The 15,986-nt window shown below is 34.9% G+C and overlaps 2 protein-coding genes across 2 annotated transcripts; both read right to left on the reverse strand.

Annotated features, from left to right (window-relative positions):
- Positions 1–1,276: 1,276 nt before the first annotated feature.
- On the reverse strand, positions 1,277–5,632 carry LOC107473599 (uncharacterized). The gene is made up of 8 exons (XM_016093166.3): positions 5,459–5,632; positions 4,361–4,675; positions 3,927–4,126; positions 3,414–3,764; positions 3,123–3,323; positions 2,875–2,945; positions 2,560–2,696; positions 1,277–1,859 (listed from the first exon to the last, which is right to left on the reverse strand). The coding sequence occupies exons 1-8, from the start codon at positions 5,496–5,498 to the stop codon at positions 1,525–1,527; spliced, it is 1,650 nt and encodes a 549-aa protein (XP_015948652.1). The 5' UTR covers positions 5,499–5,632; the 3' UTR covers positions 1,277–1,524.
- A 7,491-nt stretch (positions 5,633–13,123) lies between these two features.
- LOC107473622 (uncharacterized) lies at positions 13,124–13,960 on the reverse strand. The gene has a single exon (XM_016093203.1). The coding sequence runs from the start codon at positions 13,958–13,960 to the stop codon at positions 13,124–13,126; it is 837 nt and encodes a 278-aa protein (XP_015948689.1).
- Positions 13,961–15,986: the final 2,026 nt, after the last annotated feature.

Below are 15,986 nucleotides of genomic sequence, written 5' to 3' on the forward strand. Positions count from 1 at the left end.
GTCCAATGCAATGTAACACATGTTTTAATTGTTACCATATAGAGCAAGCTTTTGATGATGATCACTTAAACAAATGAATAAAAACATTTATGCATTTTTACCCTAGATATGGTGTGGCACCGGCTACAAATACATCCAAAATTTAATAAACATATAATATGAGATTAAGGGGGGAAAGAAAACAAAATGAAAAGGCTACAAAAAAAAATGATGAAGCATATAGGATGGTCCCCTTGCTAAAATGTGGATTTTTCTTATTAAAATGTGGATTTTTCTTATTAAAATTAAATGTAGGAACAAAAAGATTACACATAACGTTTATCAGAGGATGCACTTATCCGTTGCTTTATTTATGCTTCAATAATAATAATAATAATAATAATCTTTTGAAAAATCCCTTAATTAAGTCTTGAAAAAACTTATGAAATTCCTAAGTTTGACAGAAGTTGATCAAGTTGATATTTTGATAGAATTTCTATTTTGGGAGGTTTCGAAAGTGATTTTCTAAACATTAGAGAAGTTAAAACATTTTCAGAATTTGTAATATTAGTAAATATATGACACTATTATATAATAGCACCCATGTCCCCCTACTCTTACCACTTTCTATTAGTGCTCTAATTTGATGTTCGAATAAAAAGACATAATACCTACAAGACATAAAAGTGAAGCATATGTGCAAAGTATTGCACGACAAATAGCTACAAGACATAATCACAATTATTTGAAAAGATGAAGATGAATGTATTTGTGCATTGGACATCCCAAACCACATCAAAAGAAGGCTCTTCAATCATTCTGGGTTAGGAAAGTCAATTAATTAATACAATTCTGTTTACCCCATGACATGATCAAATTGATCATTCAATCTAAGAAAAACCAAGATTGACTTGCTTCGGTTGAAAATCTATTCCGATTAAGGGTTTAAGGTTTAGAATTTTGATAAAACTTTTCATAAACCTTTTGTGCAATCTTAAATCAAATTCCCCACAACCACATAGGCAATATCATTAAGAATGACTTAGATTTGAGTATTTAGTTAGCTCAAAACATCGTTTGATTAATATAGCCGATCGATCATATCTAGTGAGAAAATGGCCCTTATTTTTTCTCTCTAGTTAGCTAAAGAAATAACAATGAAATACACATGCTGATAAACAGCCAGATATCAAGAAAAGGATGAAGAAATTCAAAGACACCTAATTCAAAATCACAAGTTTCAATAATCAACATTTGAAAATTCAAAACAGAACCACCAAACATATTGACCCTCAAATCAAGTAAACAAACACTGCAAAAATTGAACCTAAAGTTTATTCTGAGTATGGAAACACTATCCATTATTATTCTTGTTCTTATACATTCTAAGTTGTAATCTACCATACTTTCACTACAGAGCTATACAATGTACACCCTGAGTGCAGAAAAACTAGTTATACAATGTACACTTCTATTCCAATTAAATGGCATCAAGAAAGGGAAAAAAAATTTGAAAGAAATTAATGAATACATCTGTATGATCTATTATCTAAAAATACCTTCCTCGCTGCTCCATGGCAAACCTTTAAGAACATCTCTTAAGGCATAGTAGTGGCTATCGCATTTGTGATCAGTTATCAAATTTCCTGAAAGAATTATCTTCTGGAAATGCTCACCAGGTTGCCTCTTGAAGAGTGTGAAGAAATCAGTACCCTTTTTGGACTCCAAGTTCCTCCGCAAATAGTAAACAGAACCAGGTATAAACAATTCCTCAGGTAACACAGGCTTAGTTTCCTTGACTTTCGTGACAGCTGAATTTTCCTTTGCAGATTTTCGGGGTGAAGGCACCACTTTAGTAACCGGCAACTTCTTAGGACCAGCTGTTGACACAGAATAAAGCAGCGCGTTTAAGTATTATGCAACAAAGGCAATTAGAGAGTGCAAGTAAATATTAAAAAACCAAGAACAATTTTAATGTATAATTTCTTCCTCTTCTTTTTTCATGTGTGATTTTGATGCAATATCTAGTACCAATAACATTTTTTGTTTTAGTTTAAAGAAGTCAAGTATTCATGGCTAAGCATTCTTCCTTTTCTTCTTGGATATTGCATGCACATAAATTTTCATTGACTATAAGAAGTTGAATTAGTTCTTGACATAATCAATTACATGTTAGGGCGACAAACTAGGATGATAGGACATGGAAAACGGGATAAAATATAAATTTCAGGGGATTAAAATTGTATTTCCAGAAGAGGTATAAGGAAGAAACTAAGTTAAAATTTTGCCATGGTACATGTCCTAACTCGTTAATAAAACTACCATGACCATCCAAAGAAATGACAACATATTAGGATGAATGTTAATGGTACAAGATTAGTATGGTAATGTGCCACTATCCTTTCTTTTTTTCAATTCTGATTTATTTTCAGAGAACATTGATTATAAATAAAGAAAGCCACCAACAGCACCAAATGCTTTGATGTTATAGGAAAGGCAGATAGGTTTAAGATGTTGGTATCATAAAATGAGAAACAAATAAAACAAAGTTTTGAACCAGCACTGAAAAATCTCAATAACCTGAACTTCTGATTCGCCTGAAATTTGCATAGTCAGCAAGTTTGTTAGCTACATCTTGCACCGAGTAGACAACCTGCTTGGCATTTGCAACTAAATCTATGACGCTTCTCCAATCTTCTTTCTCAGCTACACTCATCCTGAAGAAAATGCAATTCAATTAAATCTTTTGTTAGGTAACTTCCAAACAAATATAAAGAGAAAAAGAGAATCTTTCATTAAAACATTTTATTGACCGAAATTACAATTGTTCTGAGTGCCTTCCTTAGTTTCCTGTATGTCCAATTCCTTGAAGGCTATAAACTAAATGTTACTCACCAATCAGTTTGAAGGATTTCATTTCGAAGCCTTGATAAGGCACCTACACTCAATCTAGGTATAATATCATCCTGTAAGTATCCACAAACAAGAAGTCCTGTAAATATCCACTAACAATGAAAACACAACAGACAAAGACGAACAAAACTTGGCAAAAGAATGTGATTCATCAGCAGGAGTTGTGTAAACATAATTACTTTTGTGCAGACAAAATATTGTAACAGACGCTATAAAATGCAATCACACACCTGCATCACGACTGTCGTAACAAAGCCAGAGCAGATTTCAGCAAGTTCTTTGGAGACACATGGTGGAGTTCCATATCCAACAGCAGATACAATATCAGGACTAAAACCCAGCTCCTTCGATGATTTTCTGTGGATCATTATTGCTAATAAAGAAGCTATAGCACCTCCTAGAGAATGACCGACAAGTCGTAACCTAAATCCCTGTTAATGAGTTAGTCACACTTTATAGCATGAATAATAACAATAAACTAAGAAATGGAAACCAAAATAGGAATTTAACATCAATCCCACCTGATGTTTCTCCAAACATTTTCTTATGACGTCAATTTCATGATGAAGAAACCAACGAGCAGATTCAGCAGTGCCAAAGTGGGTTGAAAAGCCCTCAAAAGTGACTTCCCGATCACTTGAGGAAAGAATGTCAGTGATAAGGTCATATACAGTTTGTGTGCCACGGATACCTAAAATTACAAGCCTTTTACGAGGATCAACCCCTATATAATAGCTAGGTGTCATTACGCTGGAATTTCTAATGAATTTTATGATATTCCTTTCTCGGAGCATGCTGTTCCTTGCAAGAGCAGCAGGACTGTCCTTATAAGCACTTTTAGCCAATTCAAGATAATAGATGAGATCTTGAACCTGAAATTCAATAATATTATCTTAATAAGAATGGATGAGGCAGTGAATCACAATCATTTCTAGCCTTATGTTAACAATAACAGTATAAAAGCATATAAGTATCTTATAATATCACATGATCTTGTATGTACTTCTGCCTCTAAAATACAGTTTCGGCTTAACTGTTGATTCTGATGATATCTCAATGCCTTTGATATCATCAAGTGGATGTGCAGAAGCTTGACGAAGATAGATCAGATACAAGCCAATCGTAAGGTCACTCAAACTCCAATCCTGGATTCCAAGCTTGCTTTGTTTAATGCAGGCAATGATTTCCATAAGGGATCGTTTGCTTGGTGGGGGTTTGTTTCCAGTTCCATTTACTGCAATATGTAAAATCAATTCAGCATTGCATTACTTTAATGAAAACTGTAACATCGGATTGTCTTTCCTTCACTCATAAAATGTGTGATCATTTTCATTTTTCAGAACAAATAGTTAAGATATTAAGAAATTATATAACACATAATTTAACTAAGTCATACCTTTTTACAGACAAATCATTAGACTGAAAGATACCAACAATGTTTACGGAATATCTCTCAAAGTTAACATACCTGTTGGCATAGCCCATTTACAAAATTGCACAGCTGGTTCTATAGCCTTTGTGAGCCAAGCTAGCTCCAATTTCCACTTATTATTATCTGGGGGATCTTCGTCATCAGAACTGTCTTTTCTAACTTTGTAACTGTTATCTTCCTTCTTCTTCTTAACTTCAGATTTGAAACAAGTCTTCCGCGCTTGTTTCCCTTCTTTTAGCTTATCTTCTTCTACCTTATCTGATCTTGGCCGTTGTAACTGAAGCTGGTAAAAAACGCTATGCATATAGTTCCAACACGGCTCTTCTTTACTGAAAAGAAGTTTGGCAGAATCTGCACATTGTATGACAAATGAATAAATTAACAGACACAGACAAACGAAGGAAGATATTTCTTGGTATCAGTTCTTCAAGAACATTTTGGTAAGAGTGTAGCACATTACTGCATGAATCCCTTAACCAAACTGACTATGTAAATGAATCAAAGATCATCTCACAAGAATTGGCAAACTATGTCATAGGTGTGGATTAAACTATCATAACTGATGACGTGATACGTTAATATGACAAGATTTCTATAACCTAACATAGAGGATTGACATTTGTATTCACATAATGTAAAAATGAACAAAAATTGCATAATTTAACAAACCATACCTAATTTTGAGAATCTAAAATGGTAGAATTCCCCCCGCCCCTGCCCACATTTTGTCTTAACTATGAACATTTCAGCGTTATATAGGTATCTAGTCATAAATCATGTTCACATCACTAAAACATTAAAAATCTGAATCCCTTTGAATCATTCCACTTATGGTTTTTCATTTATCCACCAAATAATTCATCACAAATATCCAAAAACAATTACACTGCTGAATCTTTTAAGTTCCAGAGCATGTAAAAGGTGCGAAAGAGAAACCTATAATTCCTTCATAGCAACTCTATAATGGAAACAAAGAATGCTGTTCTTGTGCAAACAAAAACAAGTTGTGGCCTATTCCGGAAAACTCTATCACATGCAGCATTGAAGTGAAGGATAGAAATAATTTTTCAAAGAAAAAAAGTGAGCTAGAAAAATTAAAAAGAATGAGAAGCAGAAGAAGGAAAAAGAACTAACAGATGTTGCGGAGCAGATTCTTTACGTTCTGGCGATACATTTCTTGAAGAAGATGGAAGATACACAATTGAAGAAACGAATTGATTTAGAAAATCAAGAAGAAGAAGAAGAAGAAGAAGGAGGAGGAGGTGGAAATGGGTTCTTGAAGCACCGCCAAATGAAAAAGCGTAGAGTGGAAACCTCTTGAATGAATTGACTGTGAATTGAAATCCCTGCCGAGTTAACAAGAAACCAATTATTTTTAGATAAAGATTTCCGTTAAATAATTTAACAGATTTAATTAAATTATTGTTTAATAATTTTAAATTATTAATTTTTTATGAAATTAATTGTACTTAAATTTTTATTTTATTTTTAATCAATAATTATTAATTAACTAAAATAATAAGAGGCAATTATTTTTTAAAAAAATATTAAAATATTAATTTTTTTATAATAAAATAATTAAATCTTTTTACAACATAGTTATTAGTTTTTACCGATAAAAGGGGCCTTAGAAAGACATATATCAGCTGAATATCAAAGAACATTGGGTCCGAGAAAAAATGGTCAGTGGATTGGTGATGGAGGTCGGCAATGATAGGAAAATTCGGTTTTGAGAAGACAACTGGGTTCAGGGTGGTCCTCTAAAAGAGAGTTTTCTAAGACTCTTCTCTGTATCAGGACAACAGGGAGCTGTCATTAGGGACTGTGGAATTTGGGATGGACTGGAGTGGATCTGGAATTTTTAATGGAGGAGGGAGTTGTTCCAATGGGAGTTGAAACTTGTCCATTAGCTTCATGAGCGGTTAAGGCCAGTAAAGTTATCCTCTGAGAACGAGGATAATGTAGTGTGAAAGTTTGATAATAAAGGTGTTTTTTCTACGAAATCCTTTATGGAGGTCATACAGTCAGAGACGCTGTCAGACGAGATCACGAACTATAATTTCACTAGTGCACTCTGGAGAGACTTGGTACCCCAAGAATCGAGATTTTTGGATGGTTTGTGCTCATTGGTAGAATTAATACTAAGGAGAGGTTGACTAGACTAAGAATTATTAATAGTGATAATAGGTGTGTCTTGTGTAATAAGGGGGTAGAATCTGTTGAGCACTTATTCCTTCTGTGTGAGGTAACATGGCAGCTGTGGTGTTTTTGGTTGCGGTCCTTTGATAGGGAGTGGGTTATTCTTGGAACCATTAAAGAGCTGTTTGTGAGTTGGAGTGCCATGGCCAACAGACGACAAGGACAGAAACTGTGGATGACGGCGTTCTTTGCAGTGATTTGGAACATCTGGTTGGAACGTAATGCCAGAATTTTCAATCATACAGGAGTAAGTATGGAGCTCATTCAAACAAGGACATTGTCGAGCTACTCTGAATGGCAGGGCAGAGATCCGTTTGGGGGTTGAAGGCAACGCGGGTGATCCCAGAGGATTGGTTTCTTAGTTTCAATAGCTATGCTTTTATGTTTTTTTTGTGTGTTTGCTCCACGTTAATGTGTTGAGCTTGTTATGCTTTAAAAAAAATAATAATTAAATTGTTATAAGCATAAAAAATAATGACCACCAATTAATAATTATTAAATTTTTGTAATTTTATTTATCTTTCTAGTAAAAATGTGAATCTAATTTAATTATAAATAAAAATTAAATTGTCCTTAAATTTAAAAAAAAATAACTATATAACTTTGATCATAGAATTGATTGATGTGCACCAAATTCTGAGTTAATCCATCAATTAAAAGCACATTAGAAATAAAATGAGTTATATTTATCCGCATTATTTATAACCGAAACTTTGGCTTAAACTTCGTTTGTGAACTTTACTAAGCCACTATTTTTTAATTTTTACTATGAAATAATTGAAGTGTCTCTTCTCTTTAATCATGTGCATCGAACATTCAGTATCTATATACTATTTCTGTCTTTTGGATAGGGTAAATACGAGTTGCGGGTATCTGATTATCCGTCTGAATTCAAACCAATTTAATTAAATTGGTTTTGGAATTAACGGGTAATTGGATTTAATCTGAACCAAACTAATAACTCTTTCTAATAACTGATTTAGATAACGGTTTTGGGAGTGTAGAACCTGAACCAATCTATAAATCCGACCATATATTAATTAAATAAAAAAAATTTAAAATATATTTATGTCATTTAATATGTTTGGATTTTAATGTCTTTAGTGTTTAATATGTTTAGATTTTAATGTATTTGGTATTTAATATGTTTGGATTATTTCTATTAATGTTACATATTTATTGTATTTACAGAATTTTTAAGATACAAATTTTGTTTTTTTATGAATTTCTGTTTTATCAGGTACCCAATTACCTGAACCGAACCAATCTGTTTTTAATCGATTTGCTCGGATTTGGTTTGGTTCGGGTACACATACAAAAAAACGCAAATCCGAACCTAACTAACCAATTACAATTCAATTGGTTCGGTTCTAATTTTACCTTAAACTCGAACCAACCCAACCCGTGCTCTGCCCTACTTTTGGATGTTTGAAATTTTAGAAGAGTCTAAATTCGCAACCACTTTTATTTTAGGTATCCAAACTAGTTTGGGTTTTGGCCCAGCCCAATAAGAGTTGGAAGTTCATTTAACGAACTAACGACTCGACGAATAATTGACCCGTACGTAAAAGTGACTCGTGTACCACTTCACAAGTTTCCAAGCAGATGGGCTCGAAACAAAAGATCTACCCGAGTACAGAATATAAATAAGGAGAGACCTACTTCTCTCCAAAAATCCATCATCTTTTACCCTAATTAGTTACCTCATTGTACGAACACTGACTTTAGTATCAGAGTATCCTTGCAGGTGACCCCACCCGCCGACCCACCAATGATCGAGCCAACCTTGCTTCTCCAGAAACTCGCGTTAAAGCCTAAGTCTCTCACCCATCCTTTGCTCTCAACCCGCCAACCATCTGATCCCCCGTTTCCGCAAACAACCGAACAGCTTGAATCCTTATAAGTTATTTCTTAAAATTTTCTATTTGAACTTTCTTAAATTGTTCTTTTTTTAAATTTACCATAGTTCTATTTTTTTAAACTAAAAACATTCTTTAGTGTCTTATCCAAGTTTAACAGATGTGATAGAATTTGACATTTTTTTTAATAATACTACATATTTAATTCTTTTCGTTAACCAAATTTAATTAAATTAGTTTAACATAATAAAAATCAGTTATCTAAATTTTATTGTTTAATTTAGTTAAACTTTAATTCATAAAAAAACTTAAATATGTAGTATTTTTTTTAATTTCCACCTAACTAAGACCAAATATAATATATGATCTTTGACCACCAAATATCAAATCCAGACTTTTAGGGCTATTTACCATTTTAGAGCCATTTATGTTCTGGGATATTTTTTGTTTCTTTCCATTGTGTTGTCTTTATAGGATAGTTTTTGAGATTGTAGAATCTATCTTCTAAATTTCTATTGAGATAAGTTTCAAAGTGGTCCCTAAAGTTGCACTCGAGTCTCATAGTAGTCCCTAAACTTAAAAGTTACCCATAGTCGTCCTTGAAGTTGCACTCCGGGACTCAGATTCGTCCTTCCGGCACATTCCGTTCACCTTGCACCACCGGAAAGCTGATTTGGACTCCTCCGTGACACGTTGACCAGGTAACGGCTAGCTGACGTGGATTAGTAAACTTTTATGGTGCAATTTGGTCCCTAAATCAAAATTAAAAAATTTAATCCCCAAATTTAATCATGATTCTCTTCTCTATAGTAGTAACCCCTCTCTTTTCTTTTCTTCTCTTCTCTTCTCCATATGGATGTGAAAGAGACTACAAATTACAATTTCATTGAAAGCACGCATATGTTTTGTTAATTAAAAGTCACATACTATGTCTTTGTATTTAACATTTTATGCACTCATTTAACTCTAATTTAATTAAAATGTTTTACAAAATTCAATTTTATATTTTTATATGATTTTACAAAAATCTATCTCTTGTATTTATGGAATTAAAAAGTTACATCATTATTATTATATACTACATTACATTTCCTTTCTAATCTTATTCCAAAATAATCATGCATCATCTTAACTTAACTGTCATTCACATAATATTAATATAAAGTGTTATATTATGGCATTTCAAATCATATGACATCTTCATTAAAATGACGTGTCTAATATTTTATTATAATTAAATAGGTATTCCAAATTAATTAAAGGTAATATTAGAGAAACAAAAAAAATAGCAAAAATTTACCTAATTTAATATTTATTATGATTTTATTATAATTAAATAGGTATTTCAAATTAATTAAAGATAATATTAGAGAAACAAAAAATAGCAAAAATTTACCTAATTTAATATTTATTATTTTAGTCTCTAATTAATAAAAACCTAATTAAGCAAAATAAATATAATTAACTAATTTAAAACACTAATTTGATTATATTAAAATATTAATCATATCATCTTTTTGTTTGTAAATATCATGCTGACATTTTAACATTTTATATTAGCATTAGAGATAAGTTGAGATTCACAATTTATGAATTTAGGAATCAATTTAATCATTTTTAAAAGTCAACAAATTTTTATGAACGTTCACAATTTTAGAAACTAAACTTTGCCTTATTTCTTTAATTATATATACCACATAATTTTTTTATGTTATAATCTCACCATCTTTCTTACAGAAAAAAAAGGGATAAAAGCGGTTAAACTTGTTCAAATAATTGTTGGTAAGAAGACTCTAGTTGTTGTTATTGTTATAAGATACTTCAACTAAAAATAAACAAAAAAAAAATCTTGTAAATTTGAGAGATGAAGATCTATGCCTATAGAGAAAAGAGGGATTACTGTAGAGAAGAGAATGATTAAATTTAGGGATTAAAATTTTTTATTTTGATTTAGGGACCAAATTGCACTATAAAAGTTTACTAATCCACGTCAGCTAGCCGTTACCTGACCAGCGTGTTAAGGAGGAGTCCAGATCAGCTTTCCGGTGGTATCAGGTGGACAGAATGTGTCGGAAGGACGAATCTGAGTCCCGGAGTGCAGTTTCAGGGATGAATATGGGTAACTTTTAAGTTCAGGGACTACTATAAAACTCGAGTGCAACTTCAGAGACCACTTTGAGACTTATCTCAATTCCTATTTCAAGAGTTTTTATTTTTTAAAGCTCATAAACATATAATTCTTTTTTTATAGTTTCATTTATATTTATCAGACTTGAATATTCTTCTTTAAGAACAATTATCTCAAAAAGTAATTATTTGTTTTTTTTTAAGTGTTATTTACTTTTTATAGATCTTCAGACTTTGATAGGTTCGTTGATCTTAAAAATTTTAAAGTTTTTAGCCTTTTAAGCTTGAGGTATGCTTTCGACATTTTCTAAGAGTTGAAGATCTTGTTATTAGTTTAAATTTGTGAGATTTAACAAAGGAATTTCCTACAATATCATAAATTTGTGAGATTTAATAAAGAATTTCCTACAATATCATAAATTATCATAAATAACAATTTGTTATGAGTTTAAAAGTTAGTCTTAACTCAATTTTTCATTTGACCATTTCTCAAGAACTGTAAAACCTGCAATCACCATAGTCCATATAATGATAAATAAAATCGGATATAGCTATCAGAAATTATTTTTCATATGGAAGATGTATTGGTATTTTGGCTGAATATTGAGGAGTGAAATATTTTGCTGGAATGTGAATATTACGGTCAACACGCAAGAAACGTGGTATCGCTGTCCGTCAGAAACGCGTCAGCATTCCAGCAACACACCGTGGGCGCGGTGACGCAGCGCGCATGCAATTCCCGAGCAACACACAGGGGGCGTGTTTCCTGCGTATCAAGCAGGCTTTGCAGAGTTCTGCACCTTCCCAATGTGCTGCAGCAACACAGAATGAACGTGTTGGAAGCTGTCTGTATGCAGGAGACAGCTTCTCCACCCCAATAAACAACAAACGTTGCTCTTGGGTTTTATAAAAAGAGACCCTTACCCCCCTCAATACATGCATTAGAGTGTGTTAGTGTTAGTGTATGTTAGAGAGAACAGTTGTTGTGTTAGTGTTAGTGTATTTTAGAGAGAAGAATTGATGTTAGTGTAGATTAGAGAGAAGAAGGGATGCGAGGAAAGAAAGAAGAGTGCTAAAAAAATATATTAGTTTATATTTATTTAAAAAAATAGTACGTAATTATATGACACGCGAAGAACATATTATAAATTAATCGGAGTGTTGCGCTTTTTCATTTAACGATTTTGTTTTTACCCCTTTTTCTTCAAAAGCTCCTAGTTATAGAAAATTTTCACACTACTATATGTACTAAATTTTGTTTTTTTAGAGGTCGTAATACCTCGCCACTGTTTTATGACTTAAGCATATGGCTCTGTGTGGTAAGGTGTTACAATTTAAAAAAAGAAGTGTAAGTATAAATATTTATTTATAATATTTAAAAAAATAAATGTTAATATATAATTTTTTTATTATTTTTCTTAGAATGAAATTATTTTTCCGTGAGTTTAATAAACAAGTTGAATATTAATAAATGAATAAATATTTTTTTAAATAAATATGGTAATATTTGTTAAATATTATAATAAAAATGTGAAGATTCATAACAATATTTATATTGAAGTCGATTTATTATTTGTAAGAATTATTATTTATTTAAACTAATAAATATATTTTTGTGGAGTTAGCTTAATAGGAATTTGATGGTTCGTAAACTGGATTCGTCATAGACGTGAAATCCGATAGTCGAAAACCACTTACGCTCAACAGGATTCTACTACGTTTCTAGGATTGGGGTGATAAGAGGATTGTACCCTTTATTAGTTGCTCTGGTGGAAAGGTGGAGGTCAGAAACTCACACCTTTGTATTGCCGGTGGGTGAGGTTACTATGAAACTGGAAGATGTCGCACATATATTTGGCCTACCCATTGATGGAGAGCCTGTGAGCGGACAGACAGATAATAGTAGCAACTTCTTACAGAGCCAGAGCATCACGATATTCAGTCGTGAACCAGATGTCAGTAGTTCTTCAAAGTCCTATATAAAGCTGGGTTGGGTTCGACGTATCAGAGACGCAGAACCGTTGGATACTGAGTAGTCCGTTAGGAGATACGTCAGATGCCAGATTTTCTATTTGTTGGGTTCGACTCTATTCACAGATAAATTTGACTCTATGGACCATCATCGCCACCAGCACCACTCGGTCCATCACGCTGAGGACATCGACTCCGACTATGACCCTAAGCACCACAAAGACGACATATCCAAGGACCACGCATGTCGCGTAAGTCCATTTCATTCAAATATCGAGTCAATTTTGGGCGATCTTTTGACGTTCGCCTCAAGGCGGGATTAGCGACCAATGTGGTCCTTCATAAGCAGGCCGTGTATCGGGATCGCCTAATGGTGTGAACTTAAATCTATATACCTTACGAATCTCTGTCATCTAGTACACATCATGCACATACAACTGTTAATCGAGACGCTGGTTAGCATAACAAGTAATAACATGGTGACATGGTAGTCGTTCCACCTGAAAGTGCCCACAGTCACAGGTCCGTCGTGCAAGATCAGCAACTAACACCTTTCCACTTGTCATTTCGCGTACCTCAAACACCTCATTTTGTTTATCAAACAGGTGCACAACTATATTCCCAGCCTGTTGCATATTTGCTTCTACCCGCTGTTGTGCAAATACGGAGTAAGTAAATCCAGCACGCTTGCGTTCTGAGTCTCGATACTCTTCCGCGTAAAAAGTTCATTTAACCGATAATATGTTGCTCGGATGAGCGCCAACACAAGTAGATTTCGGGCACCCTTTAACACTGAGTTAATGCACTCGACAAGGTTCGTTGTCATATGGCCCCATTGATGTCCCTCGTTGAATGCCAATACCCAATGTCGGAATCCAAAGGCATCGCACCACCTGGCATATGCCTTGCCTCGCTCTTCCAACCTCTTATAGTTGATGTTGTACTCTTCCGTCGTTCTTGAATACCCTATGTTGACAACAAGTTTTTGCAAGTGAGGGATTTTGAATGCCCTTAAGAAGTTGCTGCCGATGTGCTTTATACAAAACATCCACCATGCTCTTGGAGGTTGCCAATCACCTCCGGAACGATTTACTACTGCCTGAATTGACTCATGTTGGTCTGAGATCATACCCACACCGTCTCTTCTAACAACATGCATTCGCAGATTCCTAAGAAAGAAGTGCCACGCATCAGTTGTCTCTCCTTCCACTAAGGCAAAAGCGACAGGCACAATGTTCTGGTTCCCATCTTGTGCAACAGCAACTAGAAGTGTACCTTTGTATTTTTCGTATAGGTGTGTGCCGTCAACCTGAACTAGAGGCTTGCAATGCCTGAACGCCCTAATCTGTGGATTGAAACTCCAAAATACGCAATGAAATATTTTTACACTGTGCGCCTCCTCATTTCCGTTATACAGTGGTCGTGTTTCTATTTGGACAATTGAACCAGGCATCTTCTGAACCATTACCAGAGCCACCATGGCAAAGCTTTGTAAGAATCCTCCCAACCACCGAAAACTTTGGCTATGAACTTCTACTTTGCCAACCAAGCCTTTCGGTAACTGATGGTATAGTTGAACCTTAACTGGACTTCCGCTATTATAGATTTCACCTTGATGGATGGGTCAGTCTCGACCAATAGCCTTATAGCCTCAGCAACGGAATCCGAGTCCAACTTGGAATGATCCTGTGAAATCTTTCCCATTGTGCATGTGTGCCTACTGTTGTATCTGCGTATCTCCCAACAACCCTTTTTCTATATCAAGCTGGCTCGGATAAGCCAGTCATACCCACGCCCAAACATCTTTCATTTTGCATAGAACGTCTATGGCTCAGACTCATACACATTGTAGTCAACTCCTCTAGAGATAGTGTAACTTCTAATTACTATGACGACCGGCTTTCTAGAACTGTATTCCATTCCAATCCTGAACTCTCAGTTCTCAGGATCAGCAATGCCTACAAAAAGCAGAAATCATCATTCATTAATCAATCCACAATATAAATTAACAAAAACGTATTATTCAGTCATCACATACCTATGTTTGCATATTTCGAAAATTCCAGTGCATGCATGGCGTCAAGATCTAAGTTACGCACAAAAGGTGGAACGTTCATCGGTTGACTACCCGAGGGATGAACCATTACATTCTCCATTGCTGCCTCAACTCCAACATCACCATCCTTGTCTTCATCGCCGGCTTCATAAGTTGTTTCGATGTCCTCTTCACTATCACTATTCATTCCTTCGTACACTGCAGCTCTATCATCCTCTATATCTAAATCATTTTGAATCTCATTCGCCTCTACATTTTCAAACTCAACATATAGCTCAATCTGTGGCTGTCGCATCTGAGTCTGCCGGTGAATTTGAAACATATTCTGCATACTCGTTTCGTCAATGATCAGCATGATATCAAATTATTTAGACTACCAAAAACTACAACCTGATTCCGGTACAAAATTCTGCTCACTCTCCTTAACATACCGTTCTCCATACTTTGACAGAGACCGTTCTGAAGCTCCATTAACGTCATGGTGCATGGAACCACAAACGAAAACGAATTCTGACACACAAATCTCACTCCCTCATGAGTATTCCGTATTATCTCACCATTGCGATACACTACCAAGTTTGCGGTACCCTCCATTTCACTACCAACACAGTCAAAGAACACTCTCAGCACACTCTTCTTCGCAATGAAAATGGTACCTGATATGGTCATCATTAATACGAGTTATATATCTCGGACTCCTAACCGTTATAGGCAAGCACCATAACTCGTCATCATCCGTTATTACTCGGACTTGATGAGCTATAACTCGGTAACGTTAACATTTTTACAACCGACGTCTCAAAACGGCACAATAAGAAACCGACGATTTATTGTTGAAAAGATAAACGGACGAGAAGCTCTCCATATAAAGGGGGGAGAAATATCTCGTTAAGGTAAGTTTTTTTTACTGTATTCCGAATACTGACTTAAGCATCGGAGTGCCTTTGCAGGTACACTCCCCCTGTTTTTCATTGCTCGCATTCTTGCATAACAATAACCATAAGAAGCTCGAACTCAGATGGACGGACGCTCAACATTCCAGCCTATAGCTCGGCCGATCCCGAGGAGTGGAAGCCGATCTTTTTCCCAGGCAAGATCAATTGGCGCCCACCGTGGGGCCAAGGAAATCATATTTTTTCTTTTGGTCCCATCGCTTCCATCTGCATCCATGACTGACGTACCGCCTCCTTCACTGTCCGAACTCATGCGAATGGTAGCTGAGCTGCAACAAGCTAATCAACGAATGGCTGACGAGAACCAAATAATGGCTGCTCAAATTGCCGAACTAAATCATGCTCGGATTGAACACAACGATGCTCGTAAGGCGGAAGACGAGGAGCATCAGTCCCAACCGACTCATGTTTCAGAAATCGCTCGACACGAAGAGCAGCAGCCCGAAGACGAGAAAGAATAGTCCGACGACGCTGTAGGCCCCTTCACAGAAGAAGTA

Source organism: Arachis duranensis, chromosome 2, assembly GCF_000817695.3.
Source record: "Arachis duranensis cultivar V14167 chromosome 2, aradu.V14167.gnm2.J7QH, whole genome shotgun sequence".
NCBI lineage: Eukaryota > Viridiplantae > Streptophyta > Magnoliopsida > Fabales > Fabaceae > Arachis > Arachis duranensis.